The 23,173-nt window shown below is 41.0% G+C and overlaps 1 protein-coding gene across 1 annotated transcript in view; it reads right to left on the bottom strand.

Moving 5' to 3' along the window:
- Positions 1-249: 249 nt before the first annotated feature.
- dym (dymeclin) overlaps positions 250-23,173 on the bottom strand; it is a 51,301-nt gene continuing 28,377 nt past the window's right edge. The window contains exons 15-17 of the mRNA XM_044333731.1: positions 13,349-13,531; positions 10,943-11,056; positions 250-1,803 (exon numbers count right to left, since the gene is read on the bottom strand). Of these exons, the coding sequence (XP_044189666.1) occupies positions 1,654-1,803; positions 10,943-11,056; positions 13,349-13,531 (447 nt within the window). The 3' untranslated portion in view covers positions 250-1,653. The remainder of the gene's footprint in view (positions 1,804-10,942; positions 11,057-13,348; positions 13,532-23,173) is intronic.

Below are 23,173 nucleotides of genomic sequence, written 5' to 3'. Positions count from 1 at the left end.
AAACCAGTACATAGCATCCCGGTGCGCTCATATTACTGGGTGCTGTGGGAGAGAGTTTGAATTATACAGTGAATAGATAGAAATATTCAGTAGTATGTTAAGTTCTTGACTGACATCTCCTGTGCTCTCCAACTGAAATAATCTATGTGTCAATGAAACAACTGTATTATTTTATAGTGACAATATAATCCCCTTTTATGTCTACAGTCATTCTTTTTCATTTTGCTTAATAACCATGTGACACTTAGGTTGCTTTGATGTAATATTTTTATTTAAACTCCTATTTTCAAAGTAATATTTGCCACAAAATGACAGCTGTTGTCATATTATATGTAATAATATAAAGCCAGTTTCCCACCTGGAAAGAATTAAAGAATAGTACCACTGTTTCTCTTTCATTAGTAGTAGATATTTCATTACTACTACCATCTACATTTGGAGGGGCTGAATATAAAAAAAAAAAAACAATATACATGAAAATAAATAATTTTATACAAAGTCTCTAGTTAAACATGCAAATAAAGTGACAAATTAAAGAGACAGTTGTAATTATGCGCAGTACAACAGGAGATTTAATGACTAGTTGAAGTACTTGCCTTGGGTTACCATCAGGAAAAAAAATGGAAACGACAAAGACGGGGTAAAGTCAAATAAATGGGCTGGAAGCTTCAGTGAAATCACATGTATCAGAGTGATGTGGACTGCTAATATTATCCAGGGACTGAAATTAAGCATTAATTAAACTATAATTCAATGTGGGTTATTGGAGGTGGACATCAAGCAATACTGGTGGGCTCATATCTGAAGCCCCCAAGATATTACGACAAAACAGAGGACTTTCTGTTGGTGATCAGCTCGATTTCTCTGACTTGTTTTAAACTTAATTTCACACAAATCTTTTATACAAACTCTTTGTATTCAGAGAACAATATGTGGTCAAAATAAAAAGCTAATTTATGAGATAATCATATCTAAAAGTCAATATTTTACAGGATATTCGTGAGACGTATGCTGCGTTTTCCAAAAATGTGGCTTGCCTTGAATATTACATTGGTGCTATTTCTTAGCGTTCAGTGCAGCTGTAAATAAACGTTCACCAGAGCAGTGTAACACTTAGGTGTATATGTTTTAATTGACCTTTTCTTTGTAAGCAAGAAAAAAAACAAACAACCGTGGGATTATCCATCGCCAGTGTCCTGAGCTCCTCACAATAACAGAAGGTTTTACAGAAGAGATGTAACGCAGCATGTGCTGTGGGATCAGGTCAATCTGCTCCCATGTTAAATAGGCAATTCACTACAGGACTGACTATACATGAGTGGGCGCTACTGTGTGAACTGTTAACCAGCACAGACGAAGCTTCACAGTGTAGAAGCAGAGGGATTATTATGATATGAGGAAGAGGAAGAGGGGGGGAAAGAAGAGGTTGTGCTGCATAAAATGGAAAAAAAAGAAACACCGTTCTGTACAAGGTTGAGGCACTTTCAAAGCAGCGTGCACATACTATAAAGGGTAATGCGCACACACACGCACACACACAAACACACACACCCCCATACACACACACACACACACACACTCACGCGCTGTCAGTCTCTTTTTTTTTCTATACTGAACGGGGATGAAGACACACAGTCCACTGCAGCAGATGTTTCAGCCAGAGTCCATGCTGAAGAGCTCGATGCCATGCGGGCTCCAGTGGAGGCCGACTCCAGAGTTGAAGACCAGGGACCAGACGTAGGGGATGAAGAAATCCTCCGGCTGGTCTTCCTCCACGTACTTAAACTTAAGCTCTGGGAACTTCTGTTGACACATGAGAAGAGAAAGAGAGATGCAAGGAAAACTGTTAGGATGAAAAAGGGATTCAAAAAAAAGACCGTGGGCAGATTCGGCCTCAAATTCAATCATGATGTAAACAGTAATTGCAGAAATTTGTGACGTTTTCAGTGTAACATAAAATTGACCTTAAAGGGGACGTATCATGCACATTTCCAGCTCTATATTTTTATTCTGGGGCTCTACTGGAAAATCTTTGCATGATTTACACTTCAAAAAACTCCTTATTTATATTATACCGGCTCTGTATGCAGCCCCTCAGTTCAGCCTCTGTCTGAAACAGGCCGTTTTAGCTCCTGTCTCTTTAAGGCCCGCCTCCCGATGAGCAAACTCTGTTCTGATTGGTTAGCTTCCGGAAACTGCTTCTCAGCTGACAGGAGGCTACGTCAACAAACCATGAAACAAACTACAGCAGTAGGATTTCATTACTTTTTCCTCGTTCTTAATTTGAAATGTCAATTCTTAGCAACAAAGGCTACGGAACAGACAGCCATTTATGGACATGCGCTGATATCAGCTTGTTGGTGAGTAGGAAAAAAAACAAAACGTTCAGAGCAGGTTAGAAGCCTGCGTTTTTGACTTGCAGCAACTTTGACCATGTTTAACATAGATATCCGACATCATAACAGTATATAAATAACAGAAAACCACAAAAAACAGAATATGTCCCCTTAAAAATTCAAGCAAATGTTGGACACTGACTAATTCAGGTGCAAATGTCTGAACATAGGGTAAAAAGCAGAAAGCACAGAGACAATTTCACACCTCCTGCCACATTGGATATTTATAAAGCGCTGTGACCAAGAGAATGACATTTCTCTCACATGGATGGAGGCTATAGGTGCTTCTATACAGGTAGGTTAACTTGTTCAGGCTTCTCAGTAATCACTCTTCATCGGGTACAGTAGCTCTCCGGCAGATGTAATTCCATCCGACTGTGGGGTAAAATTGCTTACAGCTGCCTGCGGGACAGGTATCACTCTGTGGTCCGACCGCTGACCTCTTAAAGGGCTGCCTAATGTGCTAACGTCACCTTCTGACCCAAGCAGTTGACTGGATATCGACAGCTACTGTCTGGCAAATGAAACAGACAGCAGAGTCACTTGTGACTTGTTCATAAAATAGCCACAGAGAAATGAGAAAATAGCTCCATTACAGACCTGACCTCAATTCATAACAAGTAAATACATAAAGAACAAAAGATAATCTGATAAAAATGAAACCAAACATAGAAAGAAGCGTGTCGTTTTACAGAGCGGTCTGTCAGCCATTGTGACCTTATTGTTTAGGTCTGTGGAGAAGTGCTGAGTAACACGATTACCTGGTAACAGCCACTAGACTCAAGACTCAAGCTTCAGCTTGTCTTGACACAAAACACTCACTGAGCTGGACCGAGAGATGTTATAAGTTCATACCGCAGGTTGTCAGTGAGATTATGTCAGAGGCTGATCAACAGGGAAAAAAAAGGGGAAAACAAACATATCGTGGTTGTGGATGTGTTCTCTACTGTCTTCTGCATATTTCAGATGTTGTATATATGAATTTTATACCCGAGTTTAGTCAATTAAGCCAATCAACAGAAAATAAATCAGCTATATTTTGATAAACAATTTTGTTTCATTGGTTCCAGCTTCTCAAATGTGAAGATTTGATGGTTTTCTATGTCTTATGATATAAAATTAAATATCTTTGGGTTTTAGGCTGATTATGTCACCATTTTAAGACATTTAATGCACCAAAAAATTCAATTATAAATATATAAAATAATTGTTAATTGCAGCTCTAATTAATTTCATAATATATGTTGTTTCACTCTGTTTTTAGGATGCCTTTTTAACATCTGGCCAGGGACAACACACAGCCTTCCACATTAACTACTGTTATTTATTACTGTTGATCAATGAACATGACCCCTGTCAATCAAACTAATGAAATAAAACAAATAAAACAAAAGAGTCCAAGTTTCAGCACATTTAGGACAACTTAACATTTAAGAAAACACAAGTCCAGAATCCATCATTTGATTTAATAATAAATGTCTTAAATGTAAACAAGATACTGAACTCCTCTCTGCCACAGCGACATAAGAAATACTGGATGTGCGAGTCTTCTGAAACCCGCTAGAAGCAAACACAAGCCCACCGACCAGACCTGACCCACCTAACAGCAGGTAGGTAAAAGAAGAAGAGCATCAATAATACAACGGTACCTCATTATATTCTCCTGTGTACACACGCATGTATATACGCACACGCAGCCAGTAATCAGTCTGCAGTGAAAGACAGACGCAGAGGGCCTTTATGTGGCGGTTGCAGTCCGGTCTATTGAGTCCCGGCTGGCTCTATTCACAGCCACACTATCGGTATCATAATGACACAGACAAGAGGGGGGCTACGGGGTCACAGGCCATATGCCAGGCTACTGAGGCTAGACCACACACCAGTGCCATTGTGATGGCTAGACACAATGCAGGAGCTGTATTATCTGGCTGGTATTTGTGTGTAGGTGACTGTCTCGTAGACAAGCTTACCAACTCATCAAATGTTCATACGACACTGACGGCGACGGTTACTCAACCCAGGCTCACTTTCGCTTGTAATATAATATCGTTTTTAATTTTTAATTTTAAGACGGAATCTTTTTTTTTTTGTTTTTATTTAGCGGCTTTTGCTGATCACAGAGCAGAAACAAAACAAAACAGAAGGTTAGTTGAGTTGATTAATAACTTGCAATAATTATCATGATATATGAAACATAGCCAATTATGATAATGAGGTCATTGAGATAATTAAAGCATTAATCAGCAAACACTGCTATGTCAACATACTTTCAAGCAACACGTGTGGTATTAATATCATTGAAGCATTAGGGAATCTAATTTTCCATTCATTAATGTGCAAATATATGTAAAAATGCTCCAAAAGCTAATCACATCATCTATACGGGGAACATGTGGTGTAAGCAGTATTGTCATGTAAGTTATTGTTTTCATAAGAACATGTCTGTAGACGTTATACGCCGCTGTGGAAATAAAAAGGTTTCCATCAAGGCAGAACAGTAAAAGATCAGTTTATTGTGACTAAATATGAGGAGCACTTCATCATAACTCGTGAATGCTGCTTTCACAGTTTACAGGAACAGGTAGGAAAAAAAAATAGAGCACGGATAAGCATTTTTCCTAAAATGATAAAAGCTGTTAGTGTAGTGTTACATCAGTATAACAGGCAGTACATAATCTGACAAGCTGTGGAGAGACTGAGAAGTGAGTAAAAATGATGCATCTTGTGCCACTAAAACAAACATCTTTTATCTAAGAGAGAGATTCTTGACAAAAATGCCCACTGGAGAAGAAAATTATGAAACTAAATGACAGCGATATACAGTCTCCCTGTGCACATCCAGATATGTTCACAAGAACACAAAATGAGAGAAAAAAAAAAGAAAAATTATCCTTGTATCACAGTGGCAAACGTTTTTTCTCCTGTGTCTATATTAGAGGGAGCACCGAGGGATTTGGTGCTTAGGGAAGTCTTGGATATCACTACATGCTTCACAGAAAGAATGTCCCTTCCAGGCTCCAGTGCTTTCTTGGAAATATCAGTCAGGACTGCCACATCCTGTCCCCAATATTATCTTGGTCCCTTATTCTGTCCATACTGCAGCTTCCTCTCTGTACATATCTCCTCTGGCACTCTGTTGCCGTCTCTCTCTCTCTCTCTCTCCCTCCCACCCTCCTCTGTTTTGCTCTCAGTCTGGCAGCTGTCTGGGCCCACTTGGCCCAGGCTCATATCAGTTAGTTATGGGTCCTGGCGGGTCAGGCCCTCGCCCCTGAACACAGACTGACTGGCTGGCCTCATATCTTCACTCAGGACTCAGTGTTCCTTTCCCTCCTCTGCACGCTGCCGTGCTGTCAGAGCTCGGCCAGACAGAGAAGAATGCAGCTAGGGAGCAAATATGAACTGAACACACACACACACACACACACACACACACACATACACACACAAATATGCACTTACACGCAGGTACACACACAAACATTGAAAGGTCATCTTTCCAAAAAAAAAAAAAAAAAGCTACTGTATTAATCTTTCATATAAGTTCATGGTCATGAGGAGTCCTACTCAGAATTCAGTGTTTTTAGCAACACTAGCGGGGTGGCTCTGTGGTTGTAAATGTCAGTCTGCAGGTCGGTCGACTGTTTTGGTCCAGACTGAAATATTTCAACAACTATTGGGTGAATTGACATGACATTTTGTAAAGACATTCACGGTCCCCAGAGGATGAACCCTAATGACTTATGATGCAGTGACTTTTCCTCTAGCGCCACTAGTAGGTCAAAGTTTTCACTTATCCTGTGAAATATCTCAACGTCTAGTTGATGAACTAGCACAAACATTTACACATTCATTGTGCAAAGTGGATGGATCCTTTGCTGATCCCCTGACTTTTCCTCTAGCATCCCCATGAGATTCACATTTCTGTGTCAAGTCTAAGTTAAGAGATGACTCAACAACTATTCAATGGATTGCCATGAAACTTGGATCAGGCATTCATGTCCCCCTAAGGATGATTTGTAATAACTTTGGTGATCCTCTGACTTTTCATTGAGTATTTTTCATCAGTATTTTGGTTTATGAACTTACAAAACTAATGCTTAACTTTGCTAATTAGCGAATGTTAGCATGCTAACATGCTAAACTAAGATGGTGAACATGGTAAATATTATACCTGCTAAACATCAGCGCGTTAGCATCCTGATGTTAGCATTTAGCTCAAAGCACTGCTGTACCTCAGAACAGCTTCAACATTATATGTTTTGACGATTCAGTTTTTAATGTGTCTTGTGAGTCCACATTGAATCAGTGAATCACCCCTTCAACACATTATATATCATTATATAATGATAACCACTAGTAATTTCAGACCATATTTACATTAATGTGGATACATCTGAAATATACATTTATGTCGTCCTTTCAGATAAATTTCACTGTTTTCATTTCTTGTCCATTCTTCCAAATCACTTGAAGTGGTCATTGTAATATTTACACTGGCAATTCAACATGATGGTATGGATGAAGCGGTTTATCTTTATTAGTGCTGAAGCGATTAGTCAATTAATTGATTACTTGATGAACACTACATTAACCAACAATTTCAGTGATTGATTAACTGTTTAAGTCATTAATCAAGCAAAAGTAACATTTCCTGTTTCCAGCTTATCAAATGTGATGATTTTGTCTGTTTTATATGTATGTAAATTTAACATATTTGTTTTTTTTTTACTGTTGTTTGGACAAAATGCAGCTCTAATTTTCATGAGATATTTCTTTCTTTACTTTGTCATCTTATATAATGTTAATACAACTCACATTCTGCAATCCTGTTCAAGTATTTCTAAGACTAGAGGCTAGAGGTTTCTAATTATATCTATTATTGTGTTCTAGTAACCCTAAAATATTTATTAGACCATAAAGTAACCATATTATAACTTCAAAAACCTTGTTAGCCCAAAGTCTGCCAAGCCAGATCTGTCTTAAACCCTCATCTGGAGATTGGTTATAATGTTGAACAAATCAAACCATCTCAAACTTGAGTTTATCTGAAGTAAGGCTAGAATTAACAATTTTCATTATTTATTAATTTGTTGACCTTTTCCATTTAATTGATTGATAATATAGTCTATAAAACAGTGAAAATGTGCTTGTTTACTCACAATACAGAAGCTGGGACCAGTGACTTTTTCCTTGATAAATTACTTGTTGATTCATTTTCTGTTGATCAACTGATTAATCGGCTAATTGCTTCACAACTAATCTGAACCCTAAAGTTACTGCATTGATCTTAAAGATGTTTGAGAGTGAGAAAAACCTTAATGTGTGGGAAAGTAGGGTTGACCCGGCCATCAGACCTACAAAGGGCCCAGGTACTGACTGAGTAACAGCTGGTTTGCTCCCCCCACCCCCTCCGTCCTGTTCCTGAGGAGCCAGAGAGTCTGTGGGCTATCGCTGCTCAATAAGGCAGATTTCAGCTGGTCAGGCTAAACAACACATTCCTCAGGCACTGCCCATGAGAGCCACTCAGCCTCACACACCCTGAAACAACACACACATACACAAAGAACGAAAGAGAGAGACGGTTGAGTGACGAGGCACTGAGGGTCGTCCCTGGGGTATTTACCACCTTCTTTTAACCCTTTTTTTTTCAGTTGGGAGCTCATTTGCATGTCTACGTCTTTGTGTAAACGCCTTTAAGTAAACAGGCTTTTTTTGTAGTCTTGTGTCTACAATGTATCCCTCACCTAAAACAACATGGTTCTGTTCTGTTCTATTTACTTTACAACTGTCAGCCCCACCACCCCCACAAAAAAAAACAGATTTCAAGGCAGCAAATTTAAGCAGCTTCCACTCAAAAGAGGAAAAATATGGAAGTTCGGTTTCCATGTGAAAATAATAATATTTTCATGTTGTTTTAGTGAGACTGCTCTGTCCGCGCAATAACATGCAAAAACAATAGGAAAATGTCTTCTTCCTCATCTTTCAGTTGTCTGTCCATTAAACCCATCATCAGACAAAACTCAGTTATTCTGTTTGGACTTAGTTTAAACTTATTTTATCTCTCGCGCTTATATTGTGTTTCAGTATAGATGAACACATAATTTAGTTAATACATATTTTTGTTTCTGTTGTCAGACAATTGTTGCTTAAGTAATCTGGTCAAGACTCATGCATGTTACCCTCTGATCAAGGCTAACAGTAAATCCTGTGATACTGCAACGAGCCTGTCAACCATAGACTGTGTAACAAAATGGACCTTCCAGATAAGGAGTGTGGGGTGTATACTTGAGCTAACGTTAGCTACTTTAGCTATATTGTGCTAACAGGGCAGGTATCACAATCAAGTGATGTTAAACTTACAGAAATATTGCAACAATAGTCTGACTCAGTCTCAGAGCCTTGGAAAGCAGCTGGTGGGCCAACTGTCGATCACAACTGTCAATCAACGCCCACACGGCGGACATCAAAGCCTGCTATGAGTCGTAAAATCTCATTAACGGAGCAATAACTTCCAAAATGACCGCCAGCATATTATTATTATTATTAGAGGGCTCGAATATAATGATTGAGACCATAATGAGTTGTTGAAAAAATATATTGATATTTCTAGAGAGAATTTGATGCTTTTTGAACAGTAGTACATTGGAGCAGGGATTGTTGGGAGCCAGCATCTAGCGGCTGTCGTCGGTGTTGCGCTTTCAGTTTCTTCCGCATCGGCTTCAGCCTCAAGCTGTGGTAGTTGCTGCTTGCTGTCATCTCACTGTTGTATGTTGGGAGATGGAGAGATCGCTTCATTACATTACAGCTACAGTGTCTGTACCGCCATTCACCAATCTTTCATCCACACTACTACACAACACTAGTGTTTTCAGATTTATCCTCTCGGGAGAGGTTTATCAAACTGCTCTTCTGTTTTTGGGTGAGAATACTGGATCAGTGCAGACAGAAGGCCAAAAAGGAAAAGAAGCTAATTAGTGCAGACATGGCTGCAATTTCAGGAATTCAGATTTCCAAACAAAACTGGTAACGCATTGACACATGTTGTGCTACTATTATGTAACTGGTGTTTTTTAAGAGAGGAACCAAAATATGTTGTTTATTTACGATATATAAATGGAATTATATAATTTATTTGTTGATTATCCATTTCTCCTTTCCTTACATCTCTTTCTAGTCAGCCCTCTCCTTGCATGCACAACTGATTGAGACACCAATACTCCCTCTAAGAGCTTTTACTGAGTAATTACCAACTTTATCGATGATTCCACACAACATTAATCCAAGCTATGGATTTTCGCATTGGGGGCTGAATAGTAGAATGAGCTCATAAGATGAAGGGATGCGAGAGGTGGAGAGACAGCTGTTTGTTTGAGCGATGGTACCATCAAACGGCTGGGACTTCTCCCTGAGGAGACATTGCCCAGATATTCTCTTCACTTCACGTCACCCTGTGGAACTGGAAAGCACTCAGATGTAGGAGAGTCAATGTGAGTATCAAGAACACTTTCACAGAGAAACAAAGACTGGCACACATGGTTGCACACTCATCAAAACACAAACACACACACAGTTACACGTCTCAACACAGAAACGGTCATCTGCAAACACACACAGATGGAGAGGAATGACACACACTTGTACCACACACACACACACACACACACCACAGCTGCCTGCATGAGCGTGCGCTACAGGTACAGCGCCATCGCTGAAGGACGTGGCAGGGTTATCCACATGGCTCCATGTGTAATTCTACGGCTATACGGTCGATCGCTACATTAGCGCTCCGAGGCGCTGACAGAGGGAGAGAGACAGAGAGAGCACACGGACTCGTGGCCACGCACCATCCCTCTTCCACATTGGCCAGCAAGACAAATGCCTTGCAGCCAGCCGCCAAGTATAGAACATGAAACACATGATGAAACATGCAATTAAGAGCTTCGGTGCTGGTGAGGAGCGGAGTAGGGAGACCGCTGGTTACATATTTCCTCACTGATTAATGGAGGAGCACTGGGAGGGGCAGGGGTTAGCGATCCCGCCAGGAGTGTTGGGAGTGTTGGGTAACGAGGCGCAGTGGCAGATTTATGTCCCCCCCCACCCTTCCCCTCGATCTTATGTGCCCATGACAAAGTGCCCCCTAGCCCCCCATCCCATCTCCTTGAAATGTCATTACATGTTCGCTTGTAGCAGGCCAGCGGAGATGGAATGAAGACGGGCATTAATGCTAATGAGAATTGGGCTTTGGCCTTTTGTCTCATGTCCCAATGGCTCTTTCCATCTTCCCCTCGCCCCAGTCCATATCCCTATCCCATACCTCTCCCTCTTTCACCTGTTCAGACAAAACTCATTTTCTTTTCCTCACTTCCCGGCAACCAATCGGCAGTACCTCACAGCCTTTGACAACACACTGTACCCTCTACACATGCATCTCGATGTCCAATATGTATGTACCACTTCTTTGTTCTTTAGCCGGTCTCATGTTTCACTATTCCTCGTCTCCATGTAGTGCGTCTGTCTGTCTGTGTGAGTGTGTGTTTGTGATTTACCTTCAGTCTGTCCGTGGGCAGGGCCTGGGCTCCTTTCATGATGACCTCCTGAACCCTCTCAACTGACAGGTCACTTCCAGCCTGCTCCAGACGCTGACTGAAGAATCCAATCACCTAAATGTCACATGAGAGGAAACACTTACATTTGGTCTGATAGACTTGATTTGTAATGAAAACAGTTTTTGTAAGGGGTGAAACATAGTGAATGATTATGAATTTGGTGTTATTTTGCGTTACATTTTCTATTATTTATAGCTGAAGTAGACACGGGTGGGCTAATATCATAGGACAACACTGGATTATCATAAATATATTGGTATTAACGTTTATGTTGGCTTCCAAATGTGTATATGATTTTATTTATGGTTAATATTTAAACTAGTTTAATATCAATGACGTCTACAGTTGAAAATGTTATATTTACAGTTACTGTCATCTCAGACAATTAGGTTTTTAGCAATATGCCTGACTAAATAAAGGCTTTTAATACAACTTCTCTCCTTGCTCTGCCCAAACGTTTTCTTTTCAGTTCTGAGTTTTTTAATCTTCAAGAGAACCCAGATTTCCTGCTTGTGAAACTGAGTAAGCAAATTGGCCTCTCTATCTTTACTCAAACATATCTTAATCACAAAACAAAAAAGAATACCTGCTGATATATTTAGTTATTGGTCTCAAAAATCCAGTATCGGTCTGGGCTCTAGTCTAAATCTTTCACCATTAAATCCTGTTCCGTTCCTAAAGACGCTGGATCTCATGCCATCTTGATCTCATTGAAGCTTAATATCAATTCCCAGTTCTGTCATGGAGCCCTTTGACTCGTCTAATCCCAGTGTTTGGAGCTGTCACACTGAGATTGCAGCAGCCACACCCTATATGATGACACTGGATGCAATATGGAGATCTAAAGTTGGTACAAAATGACATCATACCACATATAGAGGGCTTTATTCTGTAAACATTAACACTGGTTAAAGTTCCAACCTGTTCAAAACATTAAGTGTCAGAGAAATCGCTGTTTAATCTATATAGCTAGCTTGTTATGATCTGTTTGCTTTGAGACAACATTTTGCTACTGGCATCAACAGCCAACAAGACAAATTCATGGGCTCTCATGTTTCCTAGCAACAGTATAATTGCTCCAAAAAATGCATCTATACTATGCAGTGATACATACTGTATAGCATCATTAATAAGCCAAAACCAGGCTTAATGAGACTGATTGACAATCTTTGCAAATAAAAGTTGAGGCAATGGTTGTAAAACTGCACAACTTGTGTTTTTATAGATGCTACAAACACTGGCTTGGATAATATGCCTGTAGGCTACATACTCAGTAAACACATACATGAAGTATTTCAGATTACAAACTCACCATAGGGTTTGAGCATGTTTCAACCCACTTAAAATAAGCACTTCACTGGAGCTCAAATTATCTGATGCCTCCTGGGTTTAAGCCCCAACAAGAGATCAAGGAAAGTGTATTTTGCATTTCCACCGCTGTGCTAGGTTCCTCCCTGGAGAAATAATATTTGAATATTTGATAATTAAAAACTCTGTATTACTAATTCTTTTTAATGCTCTTTTTTGTCAAACCAACAGTGAAAAATGCATCTACAGGCAATGTTTTCTCTGCTCACGCTCTGTGGCTGCTTTAGAGAATTCAAACACACCAGAGCCCTGCATGAGCAGTGTGTGTGTGTGTATGTGTGTGTCTACATCTATCTAATACTAATCTCTTCATTAACTCTGAAGGCCTCCCATATGGGGTTAATTTAGAGGAGCAAAAAAGCAGGCCCCTCATCCTGAATCTCATGCTCACACACACAGATTTGCAAGCACAGGGAAGGCTTCGGAGAATAGCCTTAGGGAGGCTGACTTAACTGAGGGATTCTAGCAAGCATGCTTCCCCTCATACTTATGGATAACAGCAAAGCTCATGGCAACGTATGCAGCAACCCCCATCACTCACACATACACACACACACACACACGCCAAAGGGAGACTGGAGCCTGCCAGCTTCCTTTCCTCCTCTACATGACTAATACAGCTTTGAATGACAGTTTTCTCTTGCGCTGTCCCTTCCTCCCCCATACACCAAACACTCTCAATGAATATTTGACACAGAGCCTCTCGACACAAGGGGACTGATTAATTTATCAATACTACTTAAGCTCACAGAGCTCAGCATGCTGTACAGTCCAACTGCACAGTATGTTAACAATGCAGCTCCCCTATGTTCCCGCACTGCCTGGATTTTCGAAACTTTCAAAGCAGATGCAGAGGATATGCGGAGGAAAAATCTGTATAACCTTGATCTGTGGCGTAATCACCGCAAATCAGCCAACACCATGAGGTTTTTAAAAAGGCTCCCAGGTCCAAGCTTCTCTCAGTTCAAACAGACTGACCGTGTCCAGGTTCTGCATGATGTCCTGGAAGGAAGGGTGTGTCCTGAACTGCTCGAAGAGCTCCCTCTTGTAGAGCAGCGCGTACACCAGGTTGGGGTTGTGGTGGAGAGAGTTGCACAGGCAAGAGTTGATGATTTCCAGCATCATGCGGATCACCTCCTCAATCACATTCAGGTCCTGGGCCTGGGGGAGAGGGAGGATGTAAAGGTTAATTGGTTTCCCACTACACTGGTTTCACTTATAATGGTGTTTTCAAATGATTTCTTCCTAATAGATTGATCAGCGGGGGGGAACAGAAAGGTGAAAGAAATGTCAGAAGGAGAGAGAGAAAGGAGGAAAGAACGATGTTGTTACTAAGTTGTCAGCCAAGGTGACCTTGTATGTCACAGATCAAGTCATGTCACAGTATGTTTCCTGTGGGCAAAGACAACTGTCACAAGGGACAGGTGACAGTATGCGGGAAAGATGGAGGGGAAGACAGGGGGGCTGGAAGGCTGACATGATGAGTTATTTCAAAAGTTATTCACACAAAGTAGACTTGTGACAGTAAAAGGCAGGAACTTTCATGCAGAGTGTGTTGTTGTTAAAAGAGTTCAAGCTCAAATAATAGCTCAAAGAGTTAAATGAGAAGATCTTCCACTAGCAGGTGGTTAGCTTAGCTTAGCACAAAGACTGGAAACAGCTAGCCTGGTTCTGTCCAGCAGTAACAAAACCCACCAAACAGAACTTCCAAAGCCCAAACTAGTCTGCAACATAACACTGGAAAACACGATTTAGTTTTAGTACAGATTGAACCAAATAAGCTCTAACATGTTAAATGGGTGAGCTTTAAAGGGGCTTGTAGAGTGGATTTTGGTCATTGGACAGATTAGGTTAGCCATCTCCCAGTTTCCAGTCTTTACCATATTCATATTTACCACACAGATATGAAAGTCGTATCAATGTTCCCATCTAACTTTTGGCAAGAAAGCGAATAATTTACAGAAATGCATTTCCCAGTTCACACTCTCCGTCTCACCTCAGGAACCAAATTTCTGACCAAAACCATGTAATTAGAGCTGAAAGCAGCCCTGCTTGGATCCAGTTTGGTATTAGATATATTGACGCACATACTCGACACTCACAGCAATAGAACAGGACCTCAACCCCACCTGATCAGAGTCAATATAATTTAGATCCTGGGAACCGAGTAGACCTGTTAAGACGTCCTGTTTTAAGAAGTCTAAACTAATAAGAGCAGTCAGCAGAATACACTGAGGTACCAGTTACTAAAATCCAAAGCAATACAACATCCATTCATTAAAATCTTACATTTGTGAAACTCAGTTTTGAAGGTGCTACAAAACCTTTAGCTCGTACTGCCAGTGGTAGCTCTTAAAATAGTTAACCTACAGTCCTTTATTATAATGTACTATATCATTATTTTAAGAAGTTTTGGTAGTTCCAAAAGTCACTCTTATTATTAATACGGAAAATCTAAGACAAGGTATGCCAAGATCTAATCGGATCATCTCCTCTACATGGGAAACCTGCATAGAGATTCTGTCATGCATTGTTCTGTAGTAACTGTGTTCACAATAATGTGTCTACACAGACAGACAGATAGACAGACGCCACCATGACGAGATAACGTCCCACATGGCCTGTTCGGTGGTGGCAAAGAAAGAAAACTGCGGAGAGACTGTGAAAATGAATAATCTTTAAAGAGATAAAAACCAGGCGACATGAATTGGCAACTACAGTTCAAGAGATGATGTCTGATTTCCCGTGGCGTGACTATGGGCAGAGCCTTTGCAAAATCTATCATGCACTGATGGTATTATAGATAAGATCCCATGATGATGCAGTCGGTTACAAAAACAATCTAAAAATACAAAACAATGAATAGTGCCATAATTCAGCTCAGTAAAAACAAACAGTGCCAGGAAAATGGACTTCAGACACCATGTTCTGGTTTTCAGCTTGTCTTTTCTTTCGTTTGCCAAAAAAAATAATAAAAATGACTGCCTTTCAATTTAGTCAAATTTAGAATAATAAATGTATTGGTAAAAGAGTACTAATATCCACTTGGAAGCTCATTTGCCCTGATGTTTGTGTAATCTATAAACAGTATATCTGTGTTGCACAACAGAGCCAAGATGTACCGGTCAACGGCTAAGACGCAACTGAGACAAAAGACGCAGACTGAAAGAATGCAGGAGTCAAGAACATTCAAAGCTGCTTAACTTAATGCTATCGAGTACTAATGAAATAAGTCCATTGGTAGAATGACCACCGGGCCTGTCTGACCATTAGACCTACTGACAAACCCTACGGTGCATGCTTGTGAATAAATACACAAAAAACAAGCTAAACACAATGCAAAAACTTCAAATCAGCCTTTAGCCTCACAATTACAAAGAAAAAGCCTTAAAAGAAAAACAAGGCAGACATCTAAAATAACTTGCGTGTGTCACTTTCATATTTTTTCCTAAAACACTTTCTACTCTGTCATTGTGAGTCCATCGTGTGTGCGAGCTGTTGGCCAGGTGGAGCCATAGAAAGCCACCAAATGATGTGAATTTACTATGGACACTCAGTAGGAAGTTCATGATGAAGTGGGATAAAATATTTCTGTGCACATTATAGAGCTACTATACTGTTTTGATAGTAATTTAAGTCACATTCTGAGCAATTATGCCAAACATTCACTGGTTCCAGCTTCTAAACCCCATTTTCTTAGTCTTGTATGATATTTAAAAATTAGTTTTGGACTGTTGGTTGGATAAAACAAACAGTTTGAACATGTCAACTTTGGCTTTAGAAAATTGTGATGGCAATTTTTTTTTTATTATTTCATGACATTTTATGGATCAAACAATTAATTGAGTAGAAAATAATCGGCAGATTAATCAATAAAGAAAATGATTTTAGTAGTCCTAATACACCTAGCACTCTCATTAGAAGGAACAGATGCCAGCCCAGATTAGATAAGAAAAGACTGGAGCGCACTGATTGATTTGCAGCCTTTAATAGTGCACTATTGAAAAACACAAAACACATTTACTAAACCAAGTATGGTAGCTAGCCTATGCTAGAAGTTTAAGCTCAATTGACTCAGTCAGTAGTTCCCACAACTTTAAACACCATCCTTGCTTTACAGGAAGCCTCGCCTTAGACAGTACTCATCAGCCATTTCCTCCGGGATTACATCGTGCCTCATTTCATTTCAAGTGTGTTTCACTGGAAGTATTACAATTCCAGTTAAATACTATAAATTAGAATAAGGTGCAGATGAAGCCAGTTTAATGCAGAAATGTATAAACCATTGAAGCCCTCCCATAAAAAAAAAGCTTGTGTCCTATAAATATGAGACATATTTCAAATCTTAGAAAGTGAAAATAAAGAACACATGTTACCATGGACAAACAAGATCTATCATTGGGAAAGAATATGGGCCTTTATATTCTCCATGGCCAGACTTAACCTTAAGGATTCATTTTCATGACAAACATCATTGTTCTGATGATGACCTGTTTTGACCAAGAATTTGTTAATACCAGCTAAGACCAGATTCAAAACAGCAGCCTGGCGAGACTGCAACGGCAAGCTGATTGGAAGCCGAGATTCCACCTCAAATCTGGGCTAACCATCTGTAACAGAACTGCATGTGGTAGCATTTTATATTCCATCTTCAGCTCTCTGCTTCGGAAACAAGTCCTTATCTTATAAATAACTTTTCTTGCTGTGTGGCCCTTTCTTTTTTTTTTTTTTTTTTCTCTTTTCCCTTTTGCCATATCCACACATAAGCATACGCACAATGTCGTGCACACAAACACACATAGTTACCACCTGACAGTAGGCATAGGGGGATTACAATGATTGTAAATAACTGTGTTCTGTTGTGCGTGGACCATGAATCAGGCTTGCCACACAGATGCAATAATTTCCACAGGCGGGCGGACGGAGGTGTGTGGTGGCGTGGAGCTTTAACAGGCAGACGCGAAGAGGCAAGTGGAATGCAGGAGAGCCGGCTATAATGAGGATTGATTGTGCGTCTGGAAGCAGAGGTGGTTCTCTGTGCTCGACTCCACTGCCTAGCTAGACCTGCTCTACTCTGTTCTGCTTTGGCAGGCCATAATTAGACAGAAAAGCGGAGACAGATATGGGAGACGACCGAGTAGGAGGAAGAGGAGGCAGAGGGAGGAAGACGGGAGCAAAAATGAAAGCGTAGAGGAAGAGAGTGGAGGGGGGGGGTGGAGGGGTGGGGTGTTGGTGGAGAAAGTGAACACGATGAAGAGGAGACAAAAAGGAAGAGAGGAAGGGAGAGTAGGGAGTGAGGGATGCCTAGTGTGTTTGTTCTCTAGCTCTGCACCCAGCTTAATGAGATTAGCCTGGCAGGAAAAAAATGCCACACTGGGGAATTCAGGTCACATGAAAATAGGCTAGCTAGACATCTGCCTGGCCCTGTGTGTATGTTTGTCAAGTGGATGAGATTAAGAGGTCCATGGTCTACTTGAAACCCAGACAGGATTTAAATATCTTGGCCCCACCTCTTCCACTTCCCACTCTGTTCTCTTGCACTTGTTTCCCCCCCCCCCCCCCTCCCAAAAAAAAAACCTATCCTCTAGACAGCCAGAAAACACCTGACATGTGTTTGTATGACTGCATGAAACCATTAATGCCTTTCGTTTATTTCTCTCTCTCTCTCCCCCCTTCTTTCCCTTCCCTTTCCTCCCCTCCTCTCTTCTGCTCCGTCTCCTCCAGTCATGTGCTATTTTCCAGCCTCCTGCATTGTCATTTAGTCACAACCGCTCATGCCGCTATTTCTCTCCACCCAGGAAAACACAGGCCTCAGACATGAGCTATATCATTAGTCTCAATGATCCTGCCCCATTTTACTTGTATCACCATTTACACAAACCTTACACGAAGACTGCGGGTATGCGTATACGCCTGTGTGTGTGTGTGTGTGTGTGTTTGTAAGCTTTTCCATCTGTCTGATTCTGCTGCTAATTCTTCAACATGCTGGGCACAAATGTGTTATGTCTGCAGGTATGTTTGACCTTTGCTATCTGTCTGACAAGGAAAATTATAGAGTTTGCAGATGCAATCTGTGCCTGGGAAGGACAGGGTGTGTGTGTCTATGTGTGTTGCCGTCCTATCATACCCATGCATATTTTTTTTTTTTTTTTTATGCAAGTGTTTGTGTGTGTGGACAGGGTGTTTAGAGACACAGACATGTAAATCCCTGTAAAGTAGGAGCTGGCATCATTAAACCAATAGCTTAGTGATTCCCTGGCTGGCCCCGCTGCTCACTGCAGGCTGTTGCAGGGCAGACAAACCAGACATATTAAGAAAGAGTACTGACAAAGACAAGGGCATGGAGATAAACACTGAGAGATACCTGGAGGGAAAAACAGAAAGAGTCAAAAGCCACGCCTAAAATCTTTTTTTTTTTTTTTTACCCTCCCAGAATACAAATCATTCAACAGAAAGACAAGGAATATTTGCATTTTCATCCCTGATGCCATGTCATCATGTGAGAAAAAAAACCCAGAGAGAGACAGAAAATATTGAGAAGTAATTTCTTGTAAGAACCAAAGGAAACCACTAATTTAAAAAGAGTGATGGTTGGAATAAAAAGACAGAAGATGGAAAGCATGAAGAGAAGAATAAAAAAAAAAAAAAAAAACACACTATGTGGGCAGACAGAGAGGGTCAGACTGGCTGAGCAGCAGCAGCCTGCTCTGTCTTTTGGGAGTTTTTTAAATAGGTCATTGTCTGACCTGCATTATGGTACCACGGCCATGTCATAATCACACCATTTTGTAGAGCATTGTGCCCAGGTCAGCCTCTTATTACCCCATAGCCTCATGCAAGCACAAAACATCCTTTGTTGCACACACAGAATGAAGCAAAAGACAGTGTTTGCCCCCCCCCCCCAGAACAACAGCACCATCAACACTGTCTGCGTCTAGGATCGGAAAGATTGTGCTAGACAAGTGCTACATCACTGTCTGTGTGGAGGGGAAGTCCAGCATATTTGCAGACAGACACCTTATTATCAGTTTAAATAAGCACACCACCTCTCCAAGACATGGCTAGCACTAACAGCAGGGGTCTGGGGGGGGGGCGAAACAGCAGTGATGTTGGCGATGACGCCTGTGATAATGATAAAAAAAGATGACGCCAACGGCCGCAACAGCACTCTGACAGATAGGTGGGCAGTGCTAATTGATCTGCTGCGAGCTGTGCTCTGTTGTGCTGTGCCCGATCAGGAAAAGACCAGGGCACAGCGGGGCTGCCCTAATTACCATTTGGAAGCAGACAATCATTAGGACCCCGTAGCACCTGCTGTCTGCAGGGGTGCCACTCCTACTGCCGGTGAATAAATACAGAAAGAGTCAGAGAGAGACAGAGGATAGAAGATGAGAGGGCGACAGATATATAGGAAGACAGGCTAACAAGTAAACTAACAGCTAGGCCCAGCATCGTCTAGGCAGGTGAGAAAAAAATTCGTAGGATGAGAGACTAAAAAAAAAAACGAAAAGAAAAGGGTGGGGGAGTGAGGGAGTAAGTCAGCTCTCCGCTCTCAGCAGGATACAGCCTTAATGAGTGGAACACAAGGGAACAGACTTACTGTATGTTGAGACTGAGTGGATGACATAATGAACCACATAAGAGCGTCAAAGTCTTAGAGGTTACTTATAATTTGTGAAGCTCAACCTTATCTTAGATCATTTTATTCAGTGTTAACTTTTATGGAGACCACCTAAGACTTGTGAGTTTGGTTCATTACAGGAGGTGAACAACCTTGGTATTTTTAAACCCCATCTTCTTGGGGCTCGTTACGAACAAAACACCTCAGAAACAGCAAGGTATATTTGATGGAAGCAAGCTCACTTCAGTTCTTATTAGCCATGCAATGGCTAGAGGGATGGCAGTGCTGGTCTGTTGGTTGCTCCAGACTGAAATATCAGGACGACTGTTTGATGGATTGCAATGACATTTTGTACAGACATTCATGGTGCCCAGAGGATGAACCCCACTGACTCTGGAAATCCAATGACCTTTCCTCCAGCCGTCACCATGAGATTGACATTTGTATTTTGAAATTTCTCAACAAATATTGGATTGATTGCCATGAAATTTGGTGCGAACATTAATTTCCCTGTCAGGATAAATTGTCAATCAGGTCAATATTTGGTTTATGACTGAATACTTGCAAAACTAATGACATTCCGATCAAGCTATACTTTATGTTTATGCTTATGCTGCTAAACATCAGCATGTTAGCATTGTCATTGTGAGCCTGTTAGCATGCTGATGGCAGCATTTAGCTCAAAGCTACACTGTGAAAAAGTATAGCAGTACAGCTGTACTTGTTTAGGTGAAGCTGCATTTGAGTTTTTGGTGCAGTTGTTTTGTATAAAGAATTATTTGTTTAATATCTTTGAGTCTGATGTGTTGATACTATGTCACCAAACAAGTAATTCATAAGTTCCTAATATATGTTAATAGTCCTCATGTACTGTTAGACTTTAGGCCACAAGTCAAAATCTTCCAACTGTAGGCAAACACATTATTATTAAATGGTATGAAAATGTAACAGGCGAAATGTATAGGTGCAATTTACCTTCCTCATTTCTATATCTATTTCTCCCTTCCAGGTATTTTCACATGAAATGACAGGAAGCTCTGTGTGTGCACTGTAACCTCTGATTTCAGGGAAAGGGGTATGATAATGTACATCAGTCTGGCGGGAGGATTGGCTCCACATCAAAAGACTGCAAGAAATGTGACAGGATAATATAACATTCACACTTCAAGCAATCAATTCCAACTTTCAGGTAAACCATGTATGAAAGGAGACACTGATCTCTGTCCTTGCACATGATGTTGTCCTGGAGTCTCCATCGGCACCGTGGAATTAGATGAAATAGACATGGAGGAACGTCAGCGTATGAAGTTGCCATTTCTTATAATGTCTGACACTGGGACTTACGTTGAAAATACATGAGCTTTCCACTTGCAATGGAGCCAAGAGGGGGCTACACTGAACACAGACATATTTAAGTAATTTCATATAAAATATGCAGAGGGGAGAAAGATCAGGAGAGGAGATAGAAGTATTGGCGAAGGAGACTGGGAGCGAAGAGCACTTGAGATAGACTGAGAGACATTTGAGATATTTTAATACATTTCTCAAACAAAATATCTGTGCTTTTACTTAGGTGTGAGTTTTTACTTTTACACCACTGGTGTGGGAACATATTAACATATATGGACTCAAAGCAGAAATTGTAAAACATACCCAAGGCAATGAAAAAACGGCTGTGAAGTAAAATCTAATCTGATGAACGGCTGCGAAGACCCACCCCTGCTCTGCCTCTGATTGGCTCTGACCCTGATATATTTACCCGCAACATCTCACCCCTCATGCCTAAATCTAACCAACCTAACCGATGAAGTTAAGAAGTACTAGCCAATCAGAGGCAGAGTATGGCGGGTCTTTGAGGAATGCGGGTAGGGAAAAAATAAGGCTGATGAACGCCACTTTAAACTTAACTAAACAATCATTTTCAGGACAAGAATTAATGACACCAGATTGATGATGAACTCCAAAACCTGCTCAGCTAATGCAGTTTACCTCATAGACTGGACCGTAACCAGCTTTAAAAAACACAATTTCTAGTCGTCTATGAGCTATTGCAGCATTAATGGAAAACTTTGGATTTTGCAAAACATTTTTGTTGCCTCATAAGAAAGTGGCAAATTCCTGGAAGGCCTGACGATAAACAGAAGGCATAATGTTTATTATCAGTTGATATATCCTCTGGCTCTGCGTTTCCCCTAAACAAGAGGAATGGTGCTACAAAGCTAATGCATGTCTCTACTCTGGCTATTAAAAAGAGATCACAGATTGTGACTCAACCAGTGCACATAAACACATAGACAGGGTGGTCCAACATGCTTCTGGCTGTGTGTGTGTGTGTGTGTGTGTGTGCGCGCTTTCAGTCTCTTCCCAGAAATGTGCAACAGTAAACAGACTAAGAGAGAGAAGTAACATTACCACTGGCTGGGAGCATAAACATTGACACACAATGCAATTCAATGCAATCCAGCATATACTTCCTTCTTTTTATGTTTGTTTGTGTGTACAGGCACATAGTGCATGTCACTGCATATATCTCAAAGGGAAGAAAAAAAAAATGCAATCAGAGGTGCAGAGGCTGCACAGAGCAACCGTGGGGCCCCCTGAGAGCTGTCCTGCTTGGACTGGGAGCATTTGGCTGTCCCCTGAGGGCTCAAGGGGCCCTAACCCTTCACTCTTTCTTCCCTGACACTAACCAGACACAGCAGCACAAACACATTCAGGGATGGGGAGGGGAGGGGGGGGGGGGGAGTGTACTGTGTGTGTATATATATGAGAGAGAGAGAGACGGAGACCAAGAGGCAGACATCAAGAGGAAGAGAGGGAGGGGAAACAGAGGAGACAGAGAGAAAGAGAGAGACATTAACACATAAGCAGAATGCGCCCGGTTCTAAAGCTTGGAGCATTTGACGACGTTTTTTTCATACCCTTCTCTCAGTCTCTGCCTTGTAAAGAGAGCAATTACATGTGCAGGACAATCCCACATTAAACAAATATTAGTTCTCTCTCCAGAGCCAGACTCAGCCAAATTACATTGTTTCCAGATGCCCGTCACAAAAACACACTTACCATACCCTCCTCCTCTACTCTGCTCTGCTCTCCTCCTGCCTGTTTCTCCTCTCTATTGTTCTCCTTTTCTCCTCACCTTTTGCTCCTCTTCGTCTCTCCCTATACATCCCAAAACTTCC

Source organism: Thunnus albacares, chromosome 18, assembly GCF_914725855.1.
Source record: "Thunnus albacares chromosome 18, fThuAlb1.1, whole genome shotgun sequence".
NCBI classification, from domain to species: Eukaryota; Metazoa; Chordata; class Actinopteri; order Scombriformes; family Scombridae; genus Thunnus; species Thunnus albacares.
This window is presented reverse-complemented; position numbering and strand designations above follow the sequence as displayed.